Raw genomic sequence first — 26,534 nt, forward strand, 5'->3', positions numbered from 1 at the left:
TTGCAGAATCCTAGATACTGCATTTCACATTTTCACATTCACAAGTGTGCAAATCAGTTGCTTATCAAACTAAAATGCTAGCACAGCTTATCTTTTAGTTAACATAAAATAGGTCAAGTACTAGTTAATTTGAAATGATCTACTTACTTAAAGTATTAAGTAAAAAGCACTGCTTTTGAGAAGATTGGGGAATTTCTAAGCAGGTTAGGAACCACTGTCTTTAAGCTTTTTATTTTTTTTTCTCTGCCCAGCTGATTTGTCTCTCTGTTCAAAACTTGACAAGCCATTATATCAGTGAGCAGTTGAAAGCCAAACACCTAAAACAAAAATGGATGTAAGCCTGATATTTGTTATAAATAATCACCACACAACCCAAAACACTGATGAGGTTTTTGTGCATTTGTGACATGTAAGATATGTAAGAAACATTGTTTGAAGACACTTAACTTAACCATACCTGGTGTGTAATAGAAAAAAGGTATTTGATATTTATTGAGTCAGTGTGATCTCCCAAATTACCTGCTTGTCCTCAATGCCTCCTTAAAATGTCAAATGTGATCTTGGGTTTTAAAGTCTGTCACCTGTTTTGCTAGTACTGTGTTATATATGTAATAAATGTCTTATTGTGGGAGAGAGTAGAATGGAGTCTATTTTACTAGAGAACGTGCGTGTCTCAAAGTGGTTGGAGGTAATAGCTGAATAGGTAATATGGCATAGAAAGTTTGCCAAGCATTGGAATACTTGTTTTCTCTTGAAGAAGAAGGGGAGGGAATTTGACTTGCAATTATTATATCTGATTTTGCAGGGCATTAATAGTAATCAGTGGCTATTTGGTCACTTGCTGAAAAGGCTTGCATCTTATGTAAAACTAAGATCAGAACGGTCAGGGCAGGAGTTAAAGTGGCAGGAAAAAAGTATTTTACAGTGAGGTATGAGAATGGCCACACTTGACAGAAGCTGTAATTTTTTTTTTTTTTTTTTTTGCAGAAAGCATAGCATAGAAGCTATCCGTAAAATAGCTCTGTAACATATCCTCTGATATTTTGCCTTCTATTTTAGGAGAAGGAGCATGTCAGTACTTAAAATTTAAGACTTACCTTTTGAGTTAAGCTTCAAACTATTCTGTATAACCAAATAAGTTACAAGAGGTTCACTGCATTCAAGTCCTGAAGAATTAAATTATGCTGTGCTTGATCCAAAGCCCTGTTGCTTCCACATTTAAATGAAAGTGGACCCCCACCTTCAGTTGTTACACCCTTTAAAGAGGGCAGCATTCAGCTTTGAACCTTTTGAGTATCTTAATATTTAAATATTGAGAAATTATTTTGCCCCCCCCCCCCAAAAAAAAACCCACACACTTCTGAAATAAGCCTCCTCAGTGAGGAAATCTTTCATTTTACATTTAATCATTGCATAGGAGGTTTTATTTCAATCTTTGTTGTAAAGAGCAGAGTTCTATGAAGAACTGGTTCCTGGAAGCACTGGCATGCTGCAGGTATGGGCTGAATGCCAGCTCTTGCAGGAATGAGCTTCCTAGGGAACAGAGGGAAGAGGAGGGCACTTGTAATCAGCTGCAACCACCTGCTTTTCTATTAGACCAACTGAAAGTTTTTAGAGTGGTAAAGTTTGCAAATAACACTCAAGTATTCAAGAGCTTGAATGCTATGACTTTACACACACAGGCTGAAATAAAGCAACTTAGTTATTTCTCTGCAATAATACTGGAGGTCCTTTACACAACTGTAGTTCTCCTTCAGTGGAATGTGCAGAGCCTGTAACCTGCTGGCAGTAGGAAAAAACTAAGGGTATTTAGTGTTTGTGAACATTTTCTGCAGCACAGTTTTATAATATACTTTCTAAAAATAATTTACATTACTGAGAAGACAGTAATACACACTCTGCACTTTTTAGTTGAAAAAGTGGAATAGGAAAACCGCACCTTTTTAATGCAACATTGTAAGCACAGGTCCATGTCCCAAAAGCATCAAAAAGTATTTAGAACAGCTAGATAACAGAGTATGCAACCAGCTAGGATTTCCCTTTAATTTCAGAGCAGCAGGTGCAACAACACTGAAAAATTTAACCACCTTTGCAAGAAGGTAAGTGCAGCCAGTACAATCACTGGATGGACAGAGGATTGAGTGTATTTTCCATCTACTTGCTAATACTCTCATTTAAGTCAGAAGCCATTTCGCAAGAAGAATATAATACGGGCAGCTCTGATGCTGTGAACACTGTTGCACAGTTTCTTTTAAGGAATGGATTAGGTACCTCACAAATCTTCATTTACCCAGCATGAGAAAGATTTAGAATCACAAGATGATAGTGTCAAATGAAGACGCTTTGGCCGAAAAACAAAAATATGGAATTGATTAATTAATGACAGTTTGGTCCAAAAACCTGCTAAAAGCTGGTCAGCTATATAGTTTGATGCTGACGGAAATAAGACCATTATAAGAACATTATATAGAATTCACAATTTAGTTCAGGGCAGCAATTTTACTTAAGAGTATATGAAAGCAATCCGAATACATTATACAATACTTCAGCAACATTTCCCCACACAGATGTTGGGGTACAGAGGAGAGGAAAATATTAAAGTAGTGGAAATTTCATTTAGTGCATCTATGTGTTACAGAAATGTCAGCATTGGTAATGACTGCACTGTGGTCTTGTTTCAAAAGATTGCTCATTTTAAATTATTTTTGTTCAGCTGCAACATTTTTGAAGTTACTTATCAAAACAGTACAGATGAGCAACATCTCTATCCTAAATCAAACCCTGCTCCCGTCACACCTACCCCACATAAAGCCCACCTGAAACACTCTCAGAATACTTTAAGGAAGCAAGCGAGAAACATTTAACATTGTTATGCAATTGGCAATTAGCTCTCCATTCCCCAGCATACGCAAAGACTTTCTAAGCAATTTGAAAACATCACAATAAAATACTAAATGCATTCTGAATGACAAATTTAAATAAAGTGACATTTCCATAGTTAAGTTGCAGATCAATTATATTTAAATTTTTCCAAAAACTATTTACAGATTTACAGATATTTGCTTTGTATTATACAAAAAGTTATATTTTAAAAACATTTTTCTTTACAAAAGCACATAAGCAACTACATCTGATGGGTTAAAAGAATAGTTGGTATCGTTTTTCGAATATTAACTAACTAAATAACCATCCTCAAATGACACAGCTAAGCTGAACAAAGTGCAAGAATGATTTATATAGCCTAGTTAAAAGATCTGTTTCGATGCCACCTTGCTCCTGTTACTAGGGATATTCCAAATCCACGGATGAAGGAACTATTTGGGAGGATAATTCTGCTTACTGCTAACCAGTACAGATCAGAGCAGGGAGATTCCATTGTTGGACCCAATCATATAAACATAAGAAGAAGAAAAATTGGTTCTAGCGCAATGAAGTGAAAGTCAGGGCAATACTAAATACAGTTTATTAAAGGATGTATCTTTATTTACCTACTGGAAGAATAAGGATGTTAGTTCCGGCAGAATTGCCGCGAAATACCAACGTAAAAAGAGTGGTGAGATAGACCTAGACATACTTACTCAAAAGCTCTCCTAGGGGGAAAATAAGTTTTAGAAGTTTAGGAACAAACTTTAAGTTTAAGAAAGACGGTGACAAAAGAACAAAGAACCTTCCTGTCCAATGCAGGCAGCCAAGAAAGGATCTGTGGTTCCTAGTATTCAGTCCTAGTGTCTCTTGGCACCAAAACCACTCAGCTGCTAGAACCGTACTTTCAGCATACTGTGACTGCGCATACAAGCTAAGAAAAAACATGATTTACATGGAAATAATGCAAAGAAATTTGTTTGAGGTTACAGACAATGTGAAGCAAAAACTTTCTGATGGACAGCTCTCTCTTAATGGAAACCTGGACATGTCACATTTATAATTTTAAAAAATAATTCAGAAAAATACACCTTCCATCATCTATTGACACTTAGATGACTTGTTTATTACCCTACAATTTTTTCTTACCTATCTGACAAAATCTCTCTCTATGCCTGTGACTACAGAAAACAGGTGTCAGTGCAATAATCTCTGAAGTATCAAATCTTGAAAATGAGGGAAAGCATACTGGACAACCTGCATTAATTGCGTTACTTAAGTTACAGATATTCCTTTTTAAATTTAAAACCAGCTACCACAGTTTTGCTTCACAATAGCGTATCACAAGCAAACTTTGCAGCAGAATTACATCTGACTTGTTGCAGACTACCCTGTAAAAACAGGTTAAGTATCATCTTTGATGCCTAAGACACTCATCTAATATATATTAACACTGGATCTCCTTCTTAAATTGCCCTCCCTTCCTCCGAAAGAGCTCTGGGTCACTTATTGGACTAATACTGTCACGTGCATTTTTAAGGCATGCATTTTTGATCTTTGGTACTGTATATCACTTAAATATCAATGATTTATCAGTGTCTGTGGCATTCAAAACAGTTATCAAATTACAGAGGCATCAGTGAGCATATTTCTGCTTGGAAGATTTCACTTCAAGTTTACTCTCATGAATTCAGAGACAGCTTCTCAGCTCTGTCAAGCAGCTGTCACACAATCTGGGGAAATGGTGTCACAAAATTAACTGAAGGTCCCTAAGCACCTAGACTGTTGATTCTTCTCTGTGACACAGCCAGCCTCTGTTGACGCAATGACAGAAACCTTGCTGTCACTCTCAAGTTTGTCTCTTCCTAGAGAGGTTGTTCAGACAGGGACAGAGATAAGCTGCTCTGACCTTCTCCTTAAACTAGAGGCAATGTGCACAGCCTTTACACTTGCCCTAAGGTTTATGGGCTCACAGCATGAATGGACTGAAATCGAAAGGGCTGTAGCTCAGTAGAAACTCTGGCTTGATGTTGAGGCGAAGGATCACTTTATAGCAAGAAAACAGAAATATTTTCTGTTTGTATTTTAAGGGACATCTTACTCTGGTGAATGTAGCTACATCTACAAATATAGACAGCTTCTCTTAATAAACAAGACCTTCCCGTAACAGCTACTGTTTAATACTTTTGTATCAGTGCGACTATACTAATCGGGACAGCGAAGTAAAACTCCTGGTTTGGAAAAAATATTTGTGAATCTCTTGAGTAAGCTCCCACAACAATCACTGATGAGGTGGTGGGGAGAAGGGGAAGAAGGGAGTTAGTTGGTATATTTTTTGTCATTGTAAAACTCTGTTACCAGCTAAAAATCAGAATAAAAGCTTCACTATTAATTCAAAAAAGTTACAGAGGGTTTTACAACTACAAAATTGCATACAAGATATTGAGACCACTTTCACTGCAAAAAGAATACATACAAATATGAAGGACCAGATCTAAGAAAGAAGTCTGCCTAAGTCCCAAATTTAGGACCACAGTTTCACATCTCACTAACTTTTTACTCTCTTGGGAAAAGCCGGGGGTGGGGGGAGGGGGAACATACAGATCAATTACATTCTAAGAACCTGAAAGCCAAAATAACTCAAAACATGTCTTCTTCCCCCTCCCCCCCAACCCGAGACTGCATATCAGAATCAATGCAGACTTCCGTTTGATTCTTTCTTACTTTAAAGACAACTGATATATCCCCTTTGAAATCCTGGGATTAACAATATCAATAAACAACATAAAATATGAAATGGAATGTTAAAAAGATACTACAAAGCTAAAATGTTTTTGGAATTTTAGGTTTTTCAGGCTGAACAATGAAAAGGAAATGAAATAATTTTTTTCCTTCTCATAATAACTACAAGTTAACAGAATTTAACACATCTCACCTTTCAAAGGAATAACTTATCCTCCTAAAGATACTAAATTTTCAATATAACAAAGATATTGCAGTTCTCTCACAAATCTGAAAACGTTAAGCACGTGTATTAAAAGACAAACACTACTCTGAAATTAATGGCACTGCATTTTTGCAGAAGTTTTTGTTTTGTTCCATTAAGGTAATACACATTTAAGAATGCCCAAAGCTTAAACGCTACCTTGATTTCATATGCCATTCCCACGGACCTCACCGGAAATTGCTGGTATAAGCTAATATCGCCTTTTAAAGAAACAGAACCAAACAAAACCAGCCTTTTCAAAATGAGTTGCTAACAGCTGTGTAAATATACTTAATATTACATTAATTTCAGTTTCCATATATACGTTGTCTACATTAGTAATTTGCTATGTACCTTTTGCATCAAAACACAATCCTACTGATCGCATGTTTTGGAGGAAAACCAACAGGCTGCCTTCCAACATTTCCTCAGTGTCCCCTGAATTTGACTAAAGAATTTGCTGAAGAAAAGTATCAGTGTGAACTATTCCCCATATTTAGGCTAGATAAAATGTGTTTTCCTAAGCAAGCTCCTGGACATAACAAAGAAGTAATTCAGGATGGTATCCTTGCAGGAGCCAAAAGGGTGTTTGAGTCCCATTTTCTCAAGGTGTTTCAACAGGAAGCAGACATCTAACTCCTTTACAGTACCTTGAAAACGCAACTCGAGACTGCTTACCTGAAATTCCAGAAACAGTGCTGCATACATTCTTTACTTACTATGTTTTTACAGAATTAGCTAAATAGCAAAAGTTGATAAATATTTTGTAAAAAGATTTTATGGTACGTTAAAAGAGCACCTCTGTATAAGTATCGCGTGGCAGGAATCACAGACGCGAACAGGCTTTGGTGAGGAAGGCAGAGGCAGTTCATTGTCAGAGCAAGCATTACAGAAGATCTCACCACAATTTCTACAATGATGCTAAATAATGGGGAGAAGGGAAGGGAGAAAAATAGATTAAGACAAATGTTAAAATTCACACTGAAAATGTGCATGATAATCAGATCCTGCTAGACTATAATATATGGAGCAAATTGAAATCCAATTTCTTCCACTTCTTTGAGCTGAGCATGGTATCACGGTATCATCTAAATCCCAATCTATAATGCAATCCTAGACAGACCGTACGAGCTTTGCAGATTGTTTTCAACCCCTTGTTTAAGAACTAACATACCTCGTGAAATAAAAATATCATGTAAACAATGATAGTTGGTAGGGAATGGATGATTCTGCCAAGCAGCTACTGAGATTTAACATAAAAAGTAGGTAAAACAAAGATTTTTGCATGCATTAATTAAGCATAGAAATTAACATCACAGTTTATTTTACAACCTTTCTTTTTTTTTTTTTTTGTCTACTGTATAAAAAAGGGAAAGACTTCCACATATGGTAAATTTTAACAGTGCCAGAGCTGACAAGTGCTTAAGACGATGATTCCACAAAGTAGGTTAAACAAATTTTAAGTATGTTCTTCTGTGGCACTGAACCAAAAGACAGCGTTTCTTTAAAGATGAGGACCCAACTGTGTTCAAAGTCAACCTCAAACAAAACAGAGAACTAGAAAGACATCTCAAAAACATTGATGCGTTCATCTCAGGGTTGACGTTAATCGTCTTAGAGATGCAGCACAGAACATTTTTCTCATAATACATGCAAACAAGTTGGAATAAATCTTTTGGGAGAATTACCTTCCTTTTGGAAAGTGAAAATTCCTTTTCGCATAACTTGCAGTGTGTAGCTTCTTTGTCCTTCAACCAAACCTGGCCCTGGAGGAAAACCACTAGTAAATATGTTTATCTGATAAAGTCTAACACAACAACATAAAGAGATATGCTAGAAATATACGTATGATAAAGAGAACAAAAAAAAGTTTCTTCTTCTTCCAAATCCAACTAACCTGCAATGCCTTGTTTGCTTCCTTTATATCTTCTATTTTCAGCTTTGATCTGAAAAAAAATAAGATTATGCCATTTCAAACTTTCATATTATCTAGCAACTTTAAAAGCACTAGCTATTTACCAACTTAAGTATTATGAACTTTTAGCTAGTGTTTTACATTAAAGTGGCATCTAGGACATGCAATCAGTATCACTCTCCACTGTACTAAGCGCTATACAAACAAAGACAAAAGGCTATCTTTAAAGAGCTCAAATTCCTTTTTTGAACGGCTGTAAAAGTGCTTGAGGTTACATGCATGAGAGAAGCTTGCACCAGCGTTAATTCTGTGCATATACCTAAAGGTAGCACCCAGCACTGGTACAAAACAGGAATTTTAACTCCTGGGCTCGTACAAGACCATAATACGGCCTCATAGAGAAACCAGGCTCCCCGCAGCCATCCAGTGCCCACCCATTCAAAACCGTTGGGGCTACAGTATATATACTAAGCTATTCTACAGAGCATGGAAAGCCTACACTGGTCCTGGCAAAACTATTTAGAAGACCATTAAATGAGACTAACACTGGTGGAGGGTAACAACAGAGAGCTGTGCTCAGAGCTTATTGCTCACTGTAGCCTGAAAAGTTTTTGATAAAACAATTTCTTACATAGTCTCAAGACTTTGCAGCAAACAGTGGTATGATAGAGAATCTTCATTACTAAAAGACAGGAAACCCTACTCATAAAAGGATAAACATTATCCTGCTGAAGCCACAGCTGTTACCTTCTACTTGCGTTCTTTAGGAAAGCCCACCAAGACTTGAGCTAACTCTTTCTGCGTTTTCCTTAAGTCTTTGAAGGACCTTCATGAGACATGCAAAGTTTCTCCTAACGCTCCGAGGTCCTTTTAAACTACAGTTTTCTGTTCAGAGTGCTGTAATTGCACATGATTTCACAGCTAGCCCATCAGCCAATGACAGAAATGCATGTAAACAGACCTGACCTAGCTAGACATATTTTTTTTCCCTTTTAGATGACTGACCAGGTAATATTGTGTTATATAGCGTAATTCACATGACTGCCGTTCTATCTTTTTTCTTGATTATATTTGTCGTATAAACTTGAATTATCATGAAAAATGAAATTACTCGCTCAGCTTGCATGCCAGTTCTTGGAGAGCTGCTTCTTGGTCTTGACATATCCTTTTCAATTGCCTGTTCTTCTCCTGAAGTTTAAGGAACTCCTTAAAAGAAATAAATATTCACAAAAGGGAACAATATTTTTTACGCTTACTGCCTAGAAAACTATTCCTCACCAAACCTGACCTTACTGAGAAGGTCAAACGATTCATTGGTCCATCACACTATCCTCTATTAAGATTCCCAAATCTAATTCTAACAGCAGCAACCCAAGATTAATTTCTCCTAGACCCTAAAAGACAAAGCATTTCTGCTTCTTCAGTCTTCTCCAGGAAGGGAGCAAAAATGATTCATTGCAGAGAAAACATTACACAGCCATGTATACCAAGTTAGATAGAACCTGAAGCACTTTCTGACCCACCATACGAAGACAGAGTCTTCAATATGGCTGACAATGGAAGATAAGGATTTAATTTTTCCTTAAAGGACAGAGCTCTGTTCTGAGGACTAGATACAGAGGGAAAAATAAGAACAAAACAAAAAAAACTTTTCCAAATATATTTTCTTCATCTATGTGTCAGAATAGATTAATCTACTTTTTCTTACCTACTTAGATATAGTATTTTTAAGACTTTCTACAAGTCCATAATTAGTTTTGCAGCCAATTTCTAAATTACTACTCAAGTTTTAAATTTTACTGCAGAATTTACTTTTTTAAGGCTAATTATTTCTTGAGTCTCTATTCTGAGCTGAGATATAGTTTCTTTTTCCTTCTGAAGATCATCTTCTAAGGTTTGTCGCCATTCTTTTTCTATTTTCAAATCTGTTTCCAGCTGAAGCCTAGAATTGCAAAACAAAAAACAATCACTGTGCATAACAGTATCATTTAAAAAAATAAAAATGAATTTATTTCTGGGTGCAATATACTATTAGCATAATAAGCAACTGATCACTTGACATTTTTTAAAAAAGAAATAACACAGCAATATCATAACGCCTTAGACATGAGTGTAATAGAGAAAACACTACCATTTAGAAAGTGCTTTGAAAAAAAAAGTGCGTTTAAAAAGATCAAGGCTTTTACATCCTTTTGAAGAGCTGACCTTTGTAATAGGACCAGGAGTAGACAAACCACAAAATCCTAAAATATCTTTTCAAACATGCCTAACAGAAAGCCCCCACCTTTGAATTTATATGGCTTGTTTCCAAAATAAGCGCAAACAAATCACCTTGCCACTGGTGACGCACAAAATGATTGCGTTCATCTCTTGTGCTCATAACAGTTATTTTGTATTCTATCTTCAGGTGTGAATCTTCTATTTTAGACTAAGGCTTATGAAAATTTGAATAGAATTAGGAGGGATGATTGTTTTTAGCGAGCTTCCTATAGAGCTGAGGTTCAATAATAAAGAGGGATCTAAATTCTGTTAGCTATAGCTATTTGAGTCCAGTTAAAGGAACTAGGGCTATTCTGATGGAAGATCCACTCTAGATGCAATTTCACTTGAAAGAGTCAGTCTTTAGAACATTACAGAGAAAACAAGGATGAGAGCACACTGTTCAAGCTTCTAGATCTAAATCCTGCCAATGCAATACAGGCAGAAAAAACGTGAGAGCAGACATGCAAGGGTTTTGGTGGAGAACCACACTTAGTTTTCCTGTTTAAAAACCAAAATCATGTTTAAAGGAAAGACTTACATTTTGGGACACTACCTCAGCATCTGGTTGAAAAAGATCAGAAGTGAACATGACCTTGAGGTTTCAGAATTGCAGAATTCTAAAGTTGGGGTCTGAACTGTTCTTTTGCCAAAATCTGTAAAGATGACTGTGGTAGTAAAGTAAACATTTGTCATGGCAGTTAAACAAATTTATTAACATTCAGAGTTACGGAGAGGCAGGGTGGGCTAATCATCAGGCTGGAAACCACTAATTTTTAAGCTCCAGTCCTTGCAGTGCCACAGATTTGCACAGTCTTAAATTTAATTTACTTGTTATCTTTCCAAACAGGAAAAACACCTGCCCCTCCAGGGAGCTTTTTATTTTAGATAATTATTTAAATCAGCACATCTATGTTAACTGCTTTTATTCCTGACAGCTTCCTTACAACAGGTAGCTGGATGGACATTCTCTGGGTTAAATCCTGCTCAGGGATTTAACAGGAGAAAGGGCAGAGGTTGGCTTTTATTTCACATTCTTATATTTATGATTCTAGCAGAGTTTGTTTGTTTGTTTGTTTGTTTTAAATTTCCTGCATAGTGGTTATTTAAACCACTATTGAGGATTTTTACCTTATTCATAAGCCTGATCAGTTATACTATTCTCACATCATTTCTCTAAGTTTATATTGTTACATATTTGTGGGTTTTGATAAAAGTGTGGATTACTATTACTGTATTACATACTTTCCCCCCTTATAATAATTTCCTAGTAAGTTAAGCTGGCCCCTTTGGCCACAAAAAATACTGTTGTTCTCTCTTTTCCAGCTATATACCGTTTTATAAGTGCCCAAAGGTAGTGTGACTTTCTTGGAACGGCATATTTTCTTCCACAATGCCAGTAGCTAATATCAACATCTTTAGTATTTACATTTTGTTCAAAGTCATTTACCAACAATCAGCTTGTACAGGCTGGTCCTGTAACAGGACATATTGCATTGCAGAATGTTTACTGCTGTGTATTTTTCAAAAGGGGAAAGACATACTTACAACTGTCTCTCCTTCTGGGAGAATTCCTTCTGCAGTCTTTCAGATTTATTCACATATTCCTCTTTAAGTTTCTCATCCTCATTCTCAGCTTCCATTTGAGCCTTCTCTGCTTGCTGCAATCTGGTGTAATTCAAATCAACTTTGGGTAAAACTGAGGCTAGAACTAGGGTGTAGAGGGTGAAGAAGACAAATAAAAGAAAAATGGGGAAATAGAAACATTTCTAAATGAAAACAAAGTCTGGGGGGGGAACTCACAAACTCAAACAAGAAAACCATACAATGCCTAGAGAATAGCTCCTCTTTTTCATACAGTAAGAGAGTGATCACTGTAAATCTTAATACTGTTTTATTTTATGCTCATGAATAACAGATGCCAAAGCATGATGATACATATTTTAGAATTGAAGCATATACCTTAACGCATTTTTTTTTTAAAGCATATGTTCATGTGTTATTTTGGGAAGGTTTTTTGTTTTGTTTTAAACAAACCCTGTAGAAGTACTTGGTTTATACTAACCACCCATTAAGACAGGGCAGAGCGTGTGTTGTGCAAAAATAGCTCAAAACAATTCAGGTATAAGGCTGAATACAGAGCACTGCAATCAGAGAGCAAAAACATAACTATCCTAATACAACAAGACATAGCCTGAAGGGTCCCACTACATTTACAGAACTACCTCAACTACATCACATTATTAAACAAATTTAAATAATCTGCATTAAAAATAATGCATTCTTACACTGGTTAAAATAGCTCCATACTATAGACAAAATAAACAAAATTGATTAATCAAGCAGGTTTTTTTTTATTTAACCTTTTCTTTTAGAACTCTAATTCGTTTTTCTGCTTCAGCTAGCACCCTCCTGCCCTTGAAATCCATCAATTCATTGTGGTTTCTCTCTGCTTGACCATCCCTTCAGTCCAAAAAAAAAAAAAAAAGATGGATGTAATGCAATAAAGGTAAGGGTACTAAAATGGAACTTGTGTTACCACAGCTACACCTGTCTTGATGAAAAAGCCTGCAAAATACTATTCAGTGTCTCCACCTGAAATGTCTTGTTTAAAAAAAAAAAAAAGTGCCCACTCAGGTAAGTGATGGGAGAAATCTGAGACAGTTGCTCGCACTACTGGAGTTTGTGTTTCCCAGCAGCGAGCTAAATGGAGAGTAACTCCCAACTCCCAATGTCAGTTAAAAAAATTAATCGAGTCAGCAGTCTGTCTACGTTTGTGCTTCTACTGATGAAGCTGCACCAGTGGGAGTTTCCAAAAACTGCCATTAAACAAGTGATGAAAGACTAGAATTATACTACTACTTAAAGCTTTTACTATCCCATTCAACTGTAACAGCTGTTTTGACAATATCCCCAGTCCTACTTGTAATTGCAGGGCAAAGAGGGCCAAAACAAACGTATAGGGTCAATTCACAGGGCAAAAGAGGCTGAAGGAAGCTACACAAGACAGGAAAAGCAAAGTAAGTTAAAGCCTTCTCTAAACTACAAAAGAAACTGGACTGCAATTTCCACAACCAACACAGACAGGGATCTTTCTCTTGTTACCTGAGAAACATGCGCGCCAACCCAGGCTACAGCATCAGCCTCTAGACTAGCACCAAGGCACACTGCGCAGCTGTAACTCGGACAAATACAGAGCTGTGCTGAGTTCACAGCATGTGTTTGCTGTTCAGATGATACTGAGGCAGATACTTGTTTGCATAGATCGACTATGAGGTGGTTAACACTCCCATTTCCGCTATGGTCTACTCTGCTGATTTGCTAGGGGTTTCTGTTTCGGGTCCTTCTTTGAGGATAGGGAATCCCCCTCCCCCAAAAAGCAAATCAGTGCTAAAGGCTCTTTCTAACTCCAAACCAAGGAAGAACACAACATATAACCATGGAGCGGAAGCCCTTCCTCTATTGCTGTGTCTGGCCTCCACCTTTGCAAACCCTGCTGCTGAAGTTCTCAAAGATTCGCCCCCAATGAACTTTCCTCCACACTTCAGGGGAAATAGTAGGAAGCACATCAAGCGCAACTACATTCTCTTACCTGCATGCTTCTCCTGCATGCAGATTAAATGTCCAAATAAAGTACATCTGTATCAGCAGTGCGTGCAAGCAGCAACTCAAAGCAGTAATAAGATTCATAAAGCATGCCTGATGAGGGGTGGAAGGAGGGAAAATGGGTTGGGCAAAGCCACAGGTTATGACTACAACATAGACATATCCACAGACAGGCAAGACACTTAGCTGACACACAAGTTAGACAAGCTCAAGACCTGCGCCCTAAAAATGCAAATCCTGCCTATTACTACAACTTCCACTGTAGCTACCCCAATGCAGCTGTTCTAAGTAGGAGTTACAGCTACAAAATTTGCCAGAGTGCACAACCCTTCCTGCCTGGATTCCTATGAAAATATTTTATTCCACTCCACTTCAGTGAAACAGAATTGTGCTTTAGTTGTTTTATCCCCAAACCCTGTAATCCTTCCACTGTACATACAGAACATATATACTTTTAGCCTTCTTCCCCCTCCCCCTTTTTTAATATATCATTCTAGCATAATGCTTAAAAAGAAAACCCACACCGTTTAGGAAAATGGCGCTAGTTACAACCAAAAGACCCAAGAGAGAGCATGCTTTTGGGATAAACACAGCCTAAAAGTGAAAGAAATAAGCAGGGCAGAAGGGAAACACCAGTCAAAAGGGTTACTTTTTAAAACTATTAGGACAATAAAGAAAAGGAAAAATCACTAGATTAGAAACAAAGGTCATGACAATGTGAACTCAAAGTAACGAGAGCTAACCTTTCCAAATAAACTTTGTTTGACAATTAAAACGTGATTAACCATTATTAGAAAACTAGCATCTGTTTACTTATTAAAAGTGCAGTTACTTTTTCTTTTCTTTTTCTTTTTTTTTTTTAAAGAGTGGTAAAGTGAAATGGGAGATGATGTTCCTTCAGAAGACAACAGAACCCAGCTAAGGTCAGTTACAGTGCAAGATTTCTAATACCACTTTATATTTAAAACTTTACATTTACAGTTCTTGAGTTTTATTTTAGCAGTAATTATTTAAATACAACAGGTCTGGAGGAGCTTTCAGAATGATATATCTTTGACAAGTTTATACTGGTGCTGAGCTTCGTTACTGGCACATTTGACAAATGACATTGCAATAGTCCTAGTTTGAGTTAACAGATCTTTGTCACTTCATGAATGCAGTGGACAAAAATCAAAGACAGATGAAAGTAATAAAATAGTAAAAACAAATTGGGACAAAGGATAAAAAGAAAAAGAAAAAAGAGGGAAAAAGGATGTCAATAAAAGAATATTCATGTCACTAAATCTTTTAATACATAACCATGTTTTTCATAATCAATTTTAAAAGAAAAAACGACATGTCAAACACCAACATGACAGGGCTTATGGATATGTTACATTTTACAATTTAAAAGATCCATGTTGCATATAGGCCACTAAATTGCACATATGAACAACATTTTAATACTATGTAAAATATGTACTCTAACCGTAATGTAAATTTACACACTGGAATTTTAGTGTTTCGCTTCTCAGACTTTCAGTGTAGAAACTCATTACGTCATTGAAGATGATGGCACTTTTAAAGCAACTGATAATTTTAGTATCTTCAGCAAACATAGCAGTGATCCACGAAGGCATAAATATTTATATTAAGCGCACGCTTAAGTATACGCAAGATCAGTGCTTTGGTTTCTTCTACATTTCTTTCAGAGGGGGAAAAAAAGAGATGATAACAAATTACAGCTTTGAAACAGCTTAAAGAGCAGCTGTTGATATCAGCACAAAAACCTAGGATCAGAGGAAAGATGATGGAGAAAAAAAATGAAATTTTAAGTTTGTGATTAAAATAAACCTATTTATTACGAGAAAAAAACCAAACAGTAAACCACTAGTGGCTGTGTCAGAAACTTTTCTTTTAAATTTCCAACTTGAAATTTACATTTCAGTGGCAACTGTATAGAAATGCAGTAACAGAAGGGGATGGAGAAATGAGTGAAGAAAAACAAAGATGAACCTGTACCTTTGTTCCAGTTGTTTCATAGTTGCATTAATTTGATTAGTCTTATCCTCTAATCGACCAATTATTTCATTCTTTTCTTTCATAGCATCTTCAGTAACCTGTATTATAAAAAAAGTTAACACTGAAGTAGGTTACACTGTCAGCTCATGGAGGTTTTTCTTCAACGTCTGAAGGAAAAAATTTTAAAATGGCTTCAAGTTTTGATTCTTTTTAAACATTCCAGTTTAAAAAAAAAATGTAACTGACAAAAAACACCTGAACAAAATTTCATGCCTAAAGCTTATTTGCAGTCTTATACTTTGCAAAGATATATACTATTTAACAAGAATACATTTTTCATTTTGGTCTCCATTCAACTTAAATTCACTGATTATCTTTTTAAGTAGCCCATTATACCCTTACCAAAAAGAAACAATATGCCCAGTCCTGGAAATTATTAAGATTCTCCATCTCTTATCCGATCTCACATCTGTGCACGACAAATATTTTAAGAATTTTACTAACATGTTTCACAATTTTAGTTGCTTGCAGAGCTGTAGATCTAACTACAGGTACAGCATTACCCTTGCTGTACAGGCCAACACTATAAGCTGGCCCCTGAATAGGGGAGATTGAGAATGACTAACCCCGTCTTACTCATTTGAGAATGTCCAGGAAGTGGGTTTGAATGTCATTAAGTCAAACCAGTGTTATCTACGGTCCGCAAAAGTATAGCTTTAAGAGAAAAACAAAAAACTACAGTGTAACGTATCTAAGAACCATCCCTTCTTACTTTTCTTTCCAGTTGTCTTTCTGTTTCTCTCCTCCTAGCCCAGTTTCCTCACACACCAGTTAGAGGTGGAAAGTAGCATCCTTGTCCACAGTCCCACTTATCTCTCTGCAGCAGTCCTGTAACTTTTTCCCTTCACTCTGCCACAAATTTGACTATTTTCTGGTGCTGCTTTTGAAAGCTTGTTCCATAAATCAAAATTATCTTCTACATAAATAATTCACCCACTGAACTTCCTTGGCGTTTAGTCATTTGCTATTTGTATTTTGAGTCTCTATGATCCATATTCTCCCAAATATATTTTTAGCATTATATTGATACAGATCTTAATCTGCTAACAGATTTAAAAAAAAAAAAAAAAGCTTTAACTAGTTTTTCTAGTTAGGGGGAAAAGCTTATTTTCCAAATGCCTTTTCTTAATTTGAATGTTCAGATTTCCTCTTTAACAAACCACCACCTGCCTGCAACTTTTATAGGCCTCTTGCCTTTTTTTTGTACCACACAGGCATGAATGTCATTAGATAGAGCATTACTCTCCCTGTTTCACAGGGGATGTTAACAGGCCATGCTCTTATGCTCATGGTCTTCTAGAATTCCAATAATACTGACTGCCTTAAAAACTGCTTTGTGTGAAGTAATGTTTCCATCAAGTTGATCTAAGAAGCAGAAAGAAACTAAAAATTAAGGAAACAGCAGCGTTTAATTAAAGAAAAGGGTAATCCATCTCATTCTTTGATCAAAGGCATTTCATCAGTTTAACAAAAGACTGTTCCTTTACCTGCAGCTTTTGGTACATTTCCATGTTAATTGCTTTAACTTCATCAAGCTGCTGTCGAAGGCCTATGAGAGTATCCTGTTTCTCATGGATGTCCTTCTCCAGCAACTTCATGGCAAGTTCTATCTCATGTTTCATACTAACTTGAACCATTAGCTCATTCTCCATGTCCTATACAACACAAACAAAATGCAATGCAGAATCTTTGAACAATTATACAACATTATCTACTGCTTTGAAAAAGACAAAAGCTAACTCTCTGCTAACCCTCTACAATTAGGCAAAAAAAAAAAAAACCCGCTATATAAACATTATACTCATGTACTTAGTGACTGGTGTGTGTTTTTTTTTCTCCTTTTTTTAAATCATGGGAGAAGATACCTCACATTATGCAACACCAGCAGGATAATTTCTTATAAAGAGTTGGCTAATTATTAATTACAAAACTAGAACTAAAGTACTTCTTTTTTTGCAAGAAATATTTAACATACAAATATACAAAACTATGCATATAGTACTGCTAACAACTTACCTACAATGTTCTCAAATAAACTGCGTTTTCTCTGCTATGCTTTAACAACATTGTTACAGAAACATTAATGTATTGGTTGCTGCGTTTGAAAAACTTTTTATAGCATACAGTTAAAGAAACAACACTCTGGATTAAGGGCAAGATCTAACTGGAACAAAAGCAAACCCAGAGCATTGGAACAGGTTGCCCAGAGAGGTAGTGGAGTCTCCTTCCCTGGAGATATTCAAAACCCGTCTGGATGTGACCCTGGGCAATATGCTCTAGAGGACCCTGCTTGAGCAGGGAGGTTGGACTGGATGGTCTCCAGAGGTCCCTTCCAACCTAAACCATTCTGTGATTCTGTGAAAACTAGAAATATTTATATACTGACTTTTCTCAAACAAACTTCTAGAAATGCTATGTACTTCTAGAAAGAGAGTACTCACTTGTCGAAGCTGTGATTCTTCTCGAAGTTGCCTACGTGCTTCATTGTACATTTCATCTAAACCCTGTCTGGAGTGTTTGTATGTCTGAAGCTCTGCTTCAACATCCACTTTAGTTACCTATGAAGATATGAAGAATTAATCTTTTTAATTTCAAGTTTAGAAATTCATTTGATAAATAAATTTAATACCAGTACAAAAAATGCTTAAACATACAGTCTCCAAGCATAATACAGACAGGGAAGGAGCTTCTGTTTCTGCTACGTGCCCATCAGTTTTACAATGGGAATTCATTGAGTAAATCTAGCAAAATAAACAACTGTTCTACAATATAGTCCTCTTCACTTCAACACACAACAATCTTTTATTACCCGAGCAATCCAAACATCTGCTTAACCTGTGCTTTTACCAATTATCCTGTAAAATATACAGGAAGTTATATAAGGAGCTACAAGTTATAGCTTAACTAGGAGCTACAAGTTATAGCTTAAAAAGGAAAAAAAAAAAAAAAAAAAAAAGCTGTTAAGCAATTGTATATACAATTACTCCTAATGACAAATTGTTCAGATAATGAGACAGGTCAGAACAAACAGCTTGCCAACCAAAACCCACAGAGTTTTTACAAAATGTCTAGATAATATTGTCTTAAACGGCCTTAGACATAGCTGACAATTTAAAGCAAAAAGGACAACTGGGAAGACAAAAAGAAAGAAAACAAGGAAAAATGCTATAACATCTGCATGTGGTAATAAAATAACCTAGGCTCACATAATTTCTATACATTTATACCATTATAAACTTTCCAGATCTAGTATGTCCTTTCTGCAATATAGGTTGCTTTAAGTTTGGCTCAGCCACTACTAGCCATGTAAGAACATTCAAATGACAATGAATCACACTACTATAAATATAGTAAAACTAGCATACCTCTAGATGATGCTGTGTTTTCATTAAAATAAGTGTATTTTCACTCCTTAATTGATGGTTTTCTTCCTGAAGTTTAATTATATTGTTTTTGGCTATCGCTAGCTAAAATAAAAATAAGAAATAAAGAGTACGACCATTTTTCTGCAGACAAAAATAAAACCAAAATATTCTAATGCATGCAAGACCAAGATATTCTCTGTCCTATTCTCTCAGTCTACCAAATAAAGGTTTTATTCTCCTTTTAAAGAAAACATAAAGCTCCTGTCTTTAGGAATGGGAATCTCTTATTACACAACAGTACATATACCCAAGGTACTTTATTATTTTACGTCTGCTAAAGAAGTATATGCTTTCTTGTCATTGCTTCCTTACGGATTAGAAACCCTCAATCCCCTTTCCTCATCTGAATGTTTTTCTTTTTATTTGGATTCAAATATACCTAGTTTTGTTCTTTTTGGACATCTTAACGTATCACATGCAGCAATTTACATAAGCCAAGCCCTCACAGATAAGAGAAAAAAATGTACAAAAGAGGAAACATTATAGCTGGGGCCTGTAATATACACCTTATTCTCAGGATTATAAGGCAGCTGATCAAAATAAGTGGACAGCTGGAGATGAAGACTTGTAAAAGAACCAGAAAACTGTGAGAATTGGCATTCAAACATTTTCCTCTATCTGAATACATTAATACCCAGAGTAAGCTAGCTATCTCTTCAACAGCTGAATTTAGATATTTCAATTTTCTACTTCATTAAGTACTGCTCAAGTAGTTTGGGTTAAAAAATAAAAAGGCACACTCTCTTTCATGAAGCTAAATATACTGAAATCTAGTCAAGCACCAAATACATGCTAAAAATCTAGGATATAAGTACAAAAGCAGTTAGACATAAATACAAAAGAGTATAAATACAAAAGAGTTACACAAACCCAAAAACTGCATACAAGCATACAGTAAGCGAACAAGAAAGCATTCCTTAGTTAAAGCTAAGAACCAACAGAAATTGCTTGTTGAACTACTTTCACTCTCTTATGTAGTAGCTGGTTTCATCCATTATGGACTAGTCAACTGCACAAAATTGGACTGACAGCTGGTACTAAGAAAGCTTTCTTTTCTGTTTGAGTTGCCAGTGAGAAACTAATGTTCTACAGAATGCATGTATTAATGCTGCATGTTACCAAGGGAAGCTGACTTCAAATCCCTGCAACTACTGCACCTTTTCTTCACGTCAAACTATAAAGAACATATGCAGTACTTGTGTAGATTAAAATAATTTAAATATTTTAATAAAAAAATGTTTGAGAGTAAATAATATGTATTATACATTACTAATAATACCTCTTCAATCAGTTTAGTGTTTGATTTCTCTAATGAATCAACTCTTGCATGTAGGCTGTTAACTGTGCTACTGAAAGAAAGAAAGAAATCAATATTCAAAATTACATTAAAACTCATTCAATCAAGCTCAAAAGCTTTAATGCAACGTATAACAATAAATGGTAAGCAGTAACAGGTTTGTGCACATTGTTTGAGGTTTTCCTAATGTATGAAAATTTGTCTCCTTTGTTGAATATTTATACGCTTCTTCCGAACTCCCAATGTCATCCCTGTCACTTAGCTCATGGTTGGGTGTGACTTTGCATTTCTCCCTCTATTCTCACAGCTATACTGTATCCAAATTCTAGAGTTCCCTCAGAAGGGTTTGCAGCCTTCTCGAATTTCCCCCCCTCCCCCCATAATGAAAACCCTTCTCCAGATTCTCAACAGTATATGACCACTACATCATCGCTTCCTCTGAAATTCACTTTCTTTTATAAAATCTTTTGCTTCTCCACCTTTTTTGAAATTTATTCTCAGGCTCCCTCTTTTTTGCTGCTTCTTGCTTTCACTTGTAGGACTCTCCAGAATTTTACTCCTTTCTATTTGTGTGCTTTTTATTTTACTAAACAACATCCTTTGACCAAGCCTCCTCTTATTACCTGACTGTCCATTTCTGCTGTAAGCACATTCTTCTAGGCTGACCTTTATGCACAGAAAAAATCTGTTCTGTAACATCCTTTCCTTTTCCCCCTATTTCTACTGTGGTGCCCTCAGAAAGTTACCAGTTCATTAAGAATGGCTAGGTAGAAGACATTAATGCAGTTTATGATGTGTGGAGAGGAGCAGCTGATCTGAAATAAAAGAGGAGAACTGTTCAGCTGCTAGTCTGCAATAGTTCCATGCATAAACCAGTGTACAAGAATATTCTAAATATACAGGCTCACTGGGACATCGAGAGCTATCATTACACAACCACCACTGTTCTTGTTTGTGACAGTTGTTCTCTCCTCCTTAACTTACTTCCATTTGGCTTGTATTTGATGTACTACTATATACTTGATACTGTGTCTTGTTGGAGGTTTCTGTTCAGTGACTGGCACAATTCCAGATCAGGGTACCTGTACCACCATTGAAGCAATTTAGTAACTAATAATCAGGATTATCAGCATTCAAAATGAAAAAATACTACTTTGTTTCAAAAGGGAAGCAAGAAGATCAGCTACGCTATAGATCCTACAGAAGCAGTTTTTGTGCTTTTTTTCTTTAACTTCTTGAATTACTTCCTTTTGTACAATACTCTTCAGATATTTACAACCACTCTTCCTCTCTTTTCACAATAACAAGCATGTTGGTGGACTAGGTTTACTCCACCCACCAAAGCGAGCAGAAGTGGAAAGAAAAGGGCACCTCAGGGCACTGACTTTCTTCATTTACAACAGGCTATTAAGCAGCTAATGCTGCTTTTCTGAAGATTACGTTTTTTATGAGAACCACAACCCATAACACGTAAGTAGTTTCCAGCGACCAGTGCATAACACGTAAGTAGTTTCCAGCGACCAGTGCATCCATTCAGTTGTGGAACTAAACATTAGATCCTTACCATTAAGGCTACAAACTAAAATATTATGAAAGACAAAGAAACAAAAATACGTGAATTCATCCAGAACATTCAATAATACTTGCTCAAAACTCTTGAGTGGAATGCAGTTAAAAATGGAATTCCGACAACACATCCACACCTAGCTTGTTCCTGTGCAGCTCTGAATCTCAAGTACCTTTGACAGTTTTGGTCTGGTATTTTTCAGTCACTAAAGACTAAAGGTTCTGACTATCAAAAATAAAAGCATGAAAACCACAGACTTCCTCCCCTCAGTCTCTCCAAAAAAGAGCGCATCCTTTCCAACATCGCTGCATCCTGAAAGAATTTTACCCGTTTCCCTGAAGTTCTTGCTCACAAAACTATGGTATAAAAGGAGGCGGAGGTGTTTTACCCAGAAACCTAGACTAACATGCACACTTCAAAGTAATACTTACTTCAGTTGTCTGTTTAGTTCTTCAACATAATTCTTTTGGTCCAAAATTGCAGCAATCTGGACATTTCTAAAGCAAGAACATTATAAAATGAGCTTTAACAAAATGACATATGTCATATGTACTGAAAATAGACGCATCTATCATATGCAACATCCAATTATTATACATAAAGCATTAAGAATATACAGTCTCAAAATAAAAAGCACATTTATTCACCTTACCATAAGTTTGGTTCTTTGAAATACTGACTAAAACGCAAGCTGAGGGCTTAAATGTGAGCAGGTTCTTTGGCTTTTTCTTTCTTTTTTTTTTTTTTTTTGGACAGGTTCTTGGCATCTTTGGCAAGATGGCTTTACACAGCCATCCTGAAACTCTCCAACATTGGCCATCAGGTAAAGGAAATAGGTGACGTTGCTCTGGCTTGCTACAGGGTACAAACATCGTGCCAACTAACTAGTAATACAGAACAATGTACTGCATGATCTTTCTCAAGACTGTGAGATTAGGAAACTTCATCTCTTGGGAACCTGACTTATCTCTACAAAGAGGAGGACACCATCCAAGAAATAATTTATTAATAAGCAAATCAGAGGTATTTGGGGAGAACATACCTTTCCTTACCCCCAATGTCGTCATCACTCTTTAAATACATAGAGAAATCAATCACCCCAACCTATGGGAAAGAAAACAGAGTTTCATACTATACAAGTAACTGCTACTGTTATTCATGGTTTTGTATCTACGTAATTACTAAAATCTCAGTTACACCAGCTTTTCTCAGATTGATCCATTTAACTGAAGCACAAAATAACAGTAACATTTTTACAATTCTTTTAAAAAAAAGTAGTCTCACATATTAGTTAAGAATTTTCCCTTTGAAACAAAACAAACATGCAATGAACTGAATCTGTTTCGGTACTAAGAAAAGATGACTTATATTTGACTGAGTTTAGTCAAGAACTTACAAGAAGACTTTCATTTAATCATATATGCTATAAATGACATTATGATGAGTTCTGCTTCCACCTCTATCCATGAACCTCTATAAATACTTAGCCCCATTTGCTTTACTGATACTGCTCCCTTCTTGCCTCTAACAAACTCTTCATAAACGTATTTCAGTCTCTCTAATCTACCTGTTTCCTTCTTGAGCTCCCTTTAGCTTTCAAATATAAGTGACTTGTTAAGTATAACACTTTCTTGGCTTGTATGACGCTCTCCTCTTTGATTCCTATATTGTTTTTCACTTGTTCCTTCCATATCTTTTATAAAAGTCTGTCCTCCAAAAGTTTCTAATATATATAACCTCCATATGTGTGTACACACGTTTCCCCATCAAACAGTTTTCTTCTAACACTATTTCTATGCTCCTGGATGTGACATCCATCATCCTTCACAAGTCTCCCTTTTTGCTCACTACTGCTTGTTTCTTCTGGCTTCCCTGAGGAACATGCCTTACTTGCACTACTTTTCACAAACAGAATTACTGTAAACACTCATCCGGACAGCCACTATTACCTTCTGAAAATAAGTTTTACCTCCCCTCATACAAGAAAGCCACCAAGTGACCTACCTAGATAACAAAGACGTAGCTAGCAATAGCTATTTTGTAATACACACATTTAATTCTCAATACTGAGAAGAGCATATCGATAAGTCTTCTGGAATTACAGTCTTTTCAACGCTGCCTATGTCTTATGGTATGTAAGATCGGTGCCTAAAACATTAGGTAGTAATTAGAAGGAATAATCAAAGGCAAGTCAGCCCTATGATTCAATAACACACATACTTAACTAGTCATAGCCTTTCTTTGCCATAGAAATTGCTTTTTCATCAAATATATGCTGAAACACAATAATAATCACTTAAACTGCTAAGAATTTTTCCAAAAAGTTGGACAAGAATTACTAGGGTTGAACAGAGGCTAAGTATATATGCATACACATGCACACATACATGTGTGTATATATACACACACATAAATACTTGTGCATCTGCCTTTGATAATATCTTGTTAAGATTTTTATGGAAAAAACAAAAACAGAGTTTGAAGTCAAAACGGAATGCTACTGAAACGCTACTGTTGATGACATAAAACTAGGAGGAGTGGTTGATACACCAGAGGGCTACCCTGCCATTCAGAAGGATCTCGACAGGCTGGAGAGATGGGAAGAAATCAACCTCATGAAGTTCAGCAAAGGCAAGGGCAGAGTCCTGTACCTGGGGAGGAATAATCCCATGCACCAGTAGAGGCTAGGGGCTGACCTGCTGGAAAGCAGCTCTGCAGAGAAGGACCTGGGCGTCCTGATGGACAACAAGTTGACCGTGAGGCAGCAATGTGCCCTTGCAGCAAAGGCGGCCAGCGGAATCCTGGGGGTGCGTTAGGAATGAGTGTTGCCAACAGGTCGGGAGAGGTGATCCTGCCCCTCTACTCAGTCCTGGGGAGGCCACACCTGGAGTGCTGTGTCCAGTTCTGGGCTCCCCAGTACAAGAGGGACATGGAGCTCCTGGAGCGCGTCCAGTGAAGGGCTACAAAGACGCTTAAGGGACTGAAGCATCTCTCCTATGAGGAAAGGCTGAGGGAGCTGGGCCTGTTCAGCCTGGAGAAGAGAAGGCTCAGGGGAGATCTGGTCAGTGTGTTTAAGCATCTGCAGGGAGGGTGTGAAGAAGGTGGCACCTTCACACCACCTTTTCAGTGGTGCCCAGTGACAGAAGGAGAGGCAACCGGCACAAACACAGGAAATTCCACCTGCACATGAGGAAAAACTTGTTTACTGTGCAGGTGACTGAGCGCTGGCACAGGCTGCCCAGAGAGGTTGTGGACTCTCCACCCTTGGAGATATTCATAAGGTGCCTGGATGGGGTCCTGGGCAGCCTGATTAAGCTGACCCTGCTTGAGCAGGAAGGTTGGACTAGACCATCTCCAGAGGTCCCTTCCAACTTCAACCATTCTGTGATTCTATGAAACGAGTCTCACTTTGTAGACTGAAAGCAGTCACCCTCTTATAGCTCTTCATTACATTATGTAAAGCAAGTTTTTGTAAAAAATCTCTACTAGAAGTTCTAGTCAGTCACAAGTCTGGAGTAACCAAAACTACTGCACATAAAAATCTTACGGACCACATGTACATTACTTTACCTGTATTGACTTACTTGTGAATCTAGGTCTTCTCCCTTTACACATAGGTTAGCATCTATCACATTTAACCCAACTAACAGCCCAACAATAACCGCTCCTTCTTCCTCCATCATTAGTGCATGATATTCATAAAATTCACTGTTAAATAAGAATTGCATCAAATTGTTACACTGTGGAATTTAGTTAATTTACATATGATAAATTAATAGTAAGTAACTTCTAAACATGAATTGTTTCTCTTACTTTAGCCTTACTCCAATGTTCTTAGAGATGAACTGGCTCTGCCCATACCTTGAGTTCACCATGAATATTTAAAACTAGAAAGTAAATGGTCTGTCTCAGAGGCTATTAAAAACAAAAACACTAGCTTTGCCTCAAGAAAGCTGAGTCACAAGCTGACGGAAGGTTCGGCATCTTTGGGGGTAAGAGTCATCTTGCCCCTCTGCCCTCACAAAAAACTCTTCCCTATACACTTGCTATTAGCCAGTCTTGGAGAGTATGCTCAATAGATGGATGTTTGGCCAAACTGACTCAGACCATTCTTATGCTGTTAAGAAATGCTAGAACATGCTGGAAAAAAAAAATTTTTACCTCACGTGCAAAAAAGTTCTGGACTTTAATGAATACATGCTTGAAATTAAAGCAGCCATAAAAAGAGATTAGATATGCATAGCTTACAGAAGGGCAATGAAGATGACAAGTCCTTTTTCCCCTTTGTGCTTCAACCACCCCAACCACAAATAGGAAGTTATATAGGGCATAACAGAATGTAAAGCTGAGTATGCCAGAACAATGCCAGTTTTAGAAAAGTGAAAGGAGAGGAAATTTCAAGGCACTAGTCCTCCATGCAACGGTTGCTTGGTAGCAAACTATGCATATGGTAGGGGTGAATTCTTCGCCTCTCCAGAGGTTTCTAGTCCACCTTTCTGCATGGCCAAGGAATGAAGAGGGAGCACTTCCCCATCACCCTCACCCATGAAAGAACA

The 26,534-nt window shown here is 36.8% G+C and overlaps 1 protein-coding gene across 9 annotated transcripts in view; it reads right to left on the minus strand.

The window, feature by feature from the left end:
* Window positions 1-630: 630 nt before the first annotated feature.
* Window positions 631-26,534, minus strand: part of RUFY2 (RUN and FYVE domain containing 2) — a 31,373-nt gene continuing 5,469 nt past the window's right edge. For 3 of the 9 annotated variants that reach the window (XM_068950868.1, XM_009675855.2, XM_068950864.1), the window contains exons 5-18: window positions 25,563-25,686; window positions 23,021-23,082; window positions 22,410-22,475; window positions 20,394-20,463; window positions 19,055-19,156; window positions 18,131-18,247; window positions 17,177-17,344; window positions 15,630-15,727; window positions 11,571-11,690; window positions 9,576-9,705; window positions 8,875-8,969; window positions 7,746-7,794; window positions 7,537-7,614; window positions 631-6,769 (exon numbers count right to left, since the gene is read on the minus strand). In XM_068950868.1, the coding sequence (XP_068806969.1) occupies window positions 6,626-6,769; window positions 7,537-7,614; window positions 7,746-7,794; window positions 8,875-8,969; window positions 9,576-9,705; window positions 11,571-11,690; window positions 15,630-15,727; window positions 17,177-17,344; window positions 18,131-18,247; window positions 19,055-19,156; window positions 20,394-20,463; window positions 22,410-22,475; window positions 23,021-23,082; window positions 25,563-25,686 (1,423 nt within the window). In that variant the 3' untranslated portion in view covers window positions 631-6,625. The other 6 variants (XM_068950866.1, XM_068950865.1, XR_011142269.1 and 3 more) reach the window with 5 other exon arrangements.

This window comes from Struthio camelus, chromosome 7 (assembly GCF_040807025.1).
Source record: "Struthio camelus isolate bStrCam1 chromosome 7, bStrCam1.hap1, whole genome shotgun sequence".
NCBI classification, from domain to species: Eukaryota; Metazoa; Chordata; class Aves; order Struthioniformes; family Struthionidae; genus Struthio; species Struthio camelus.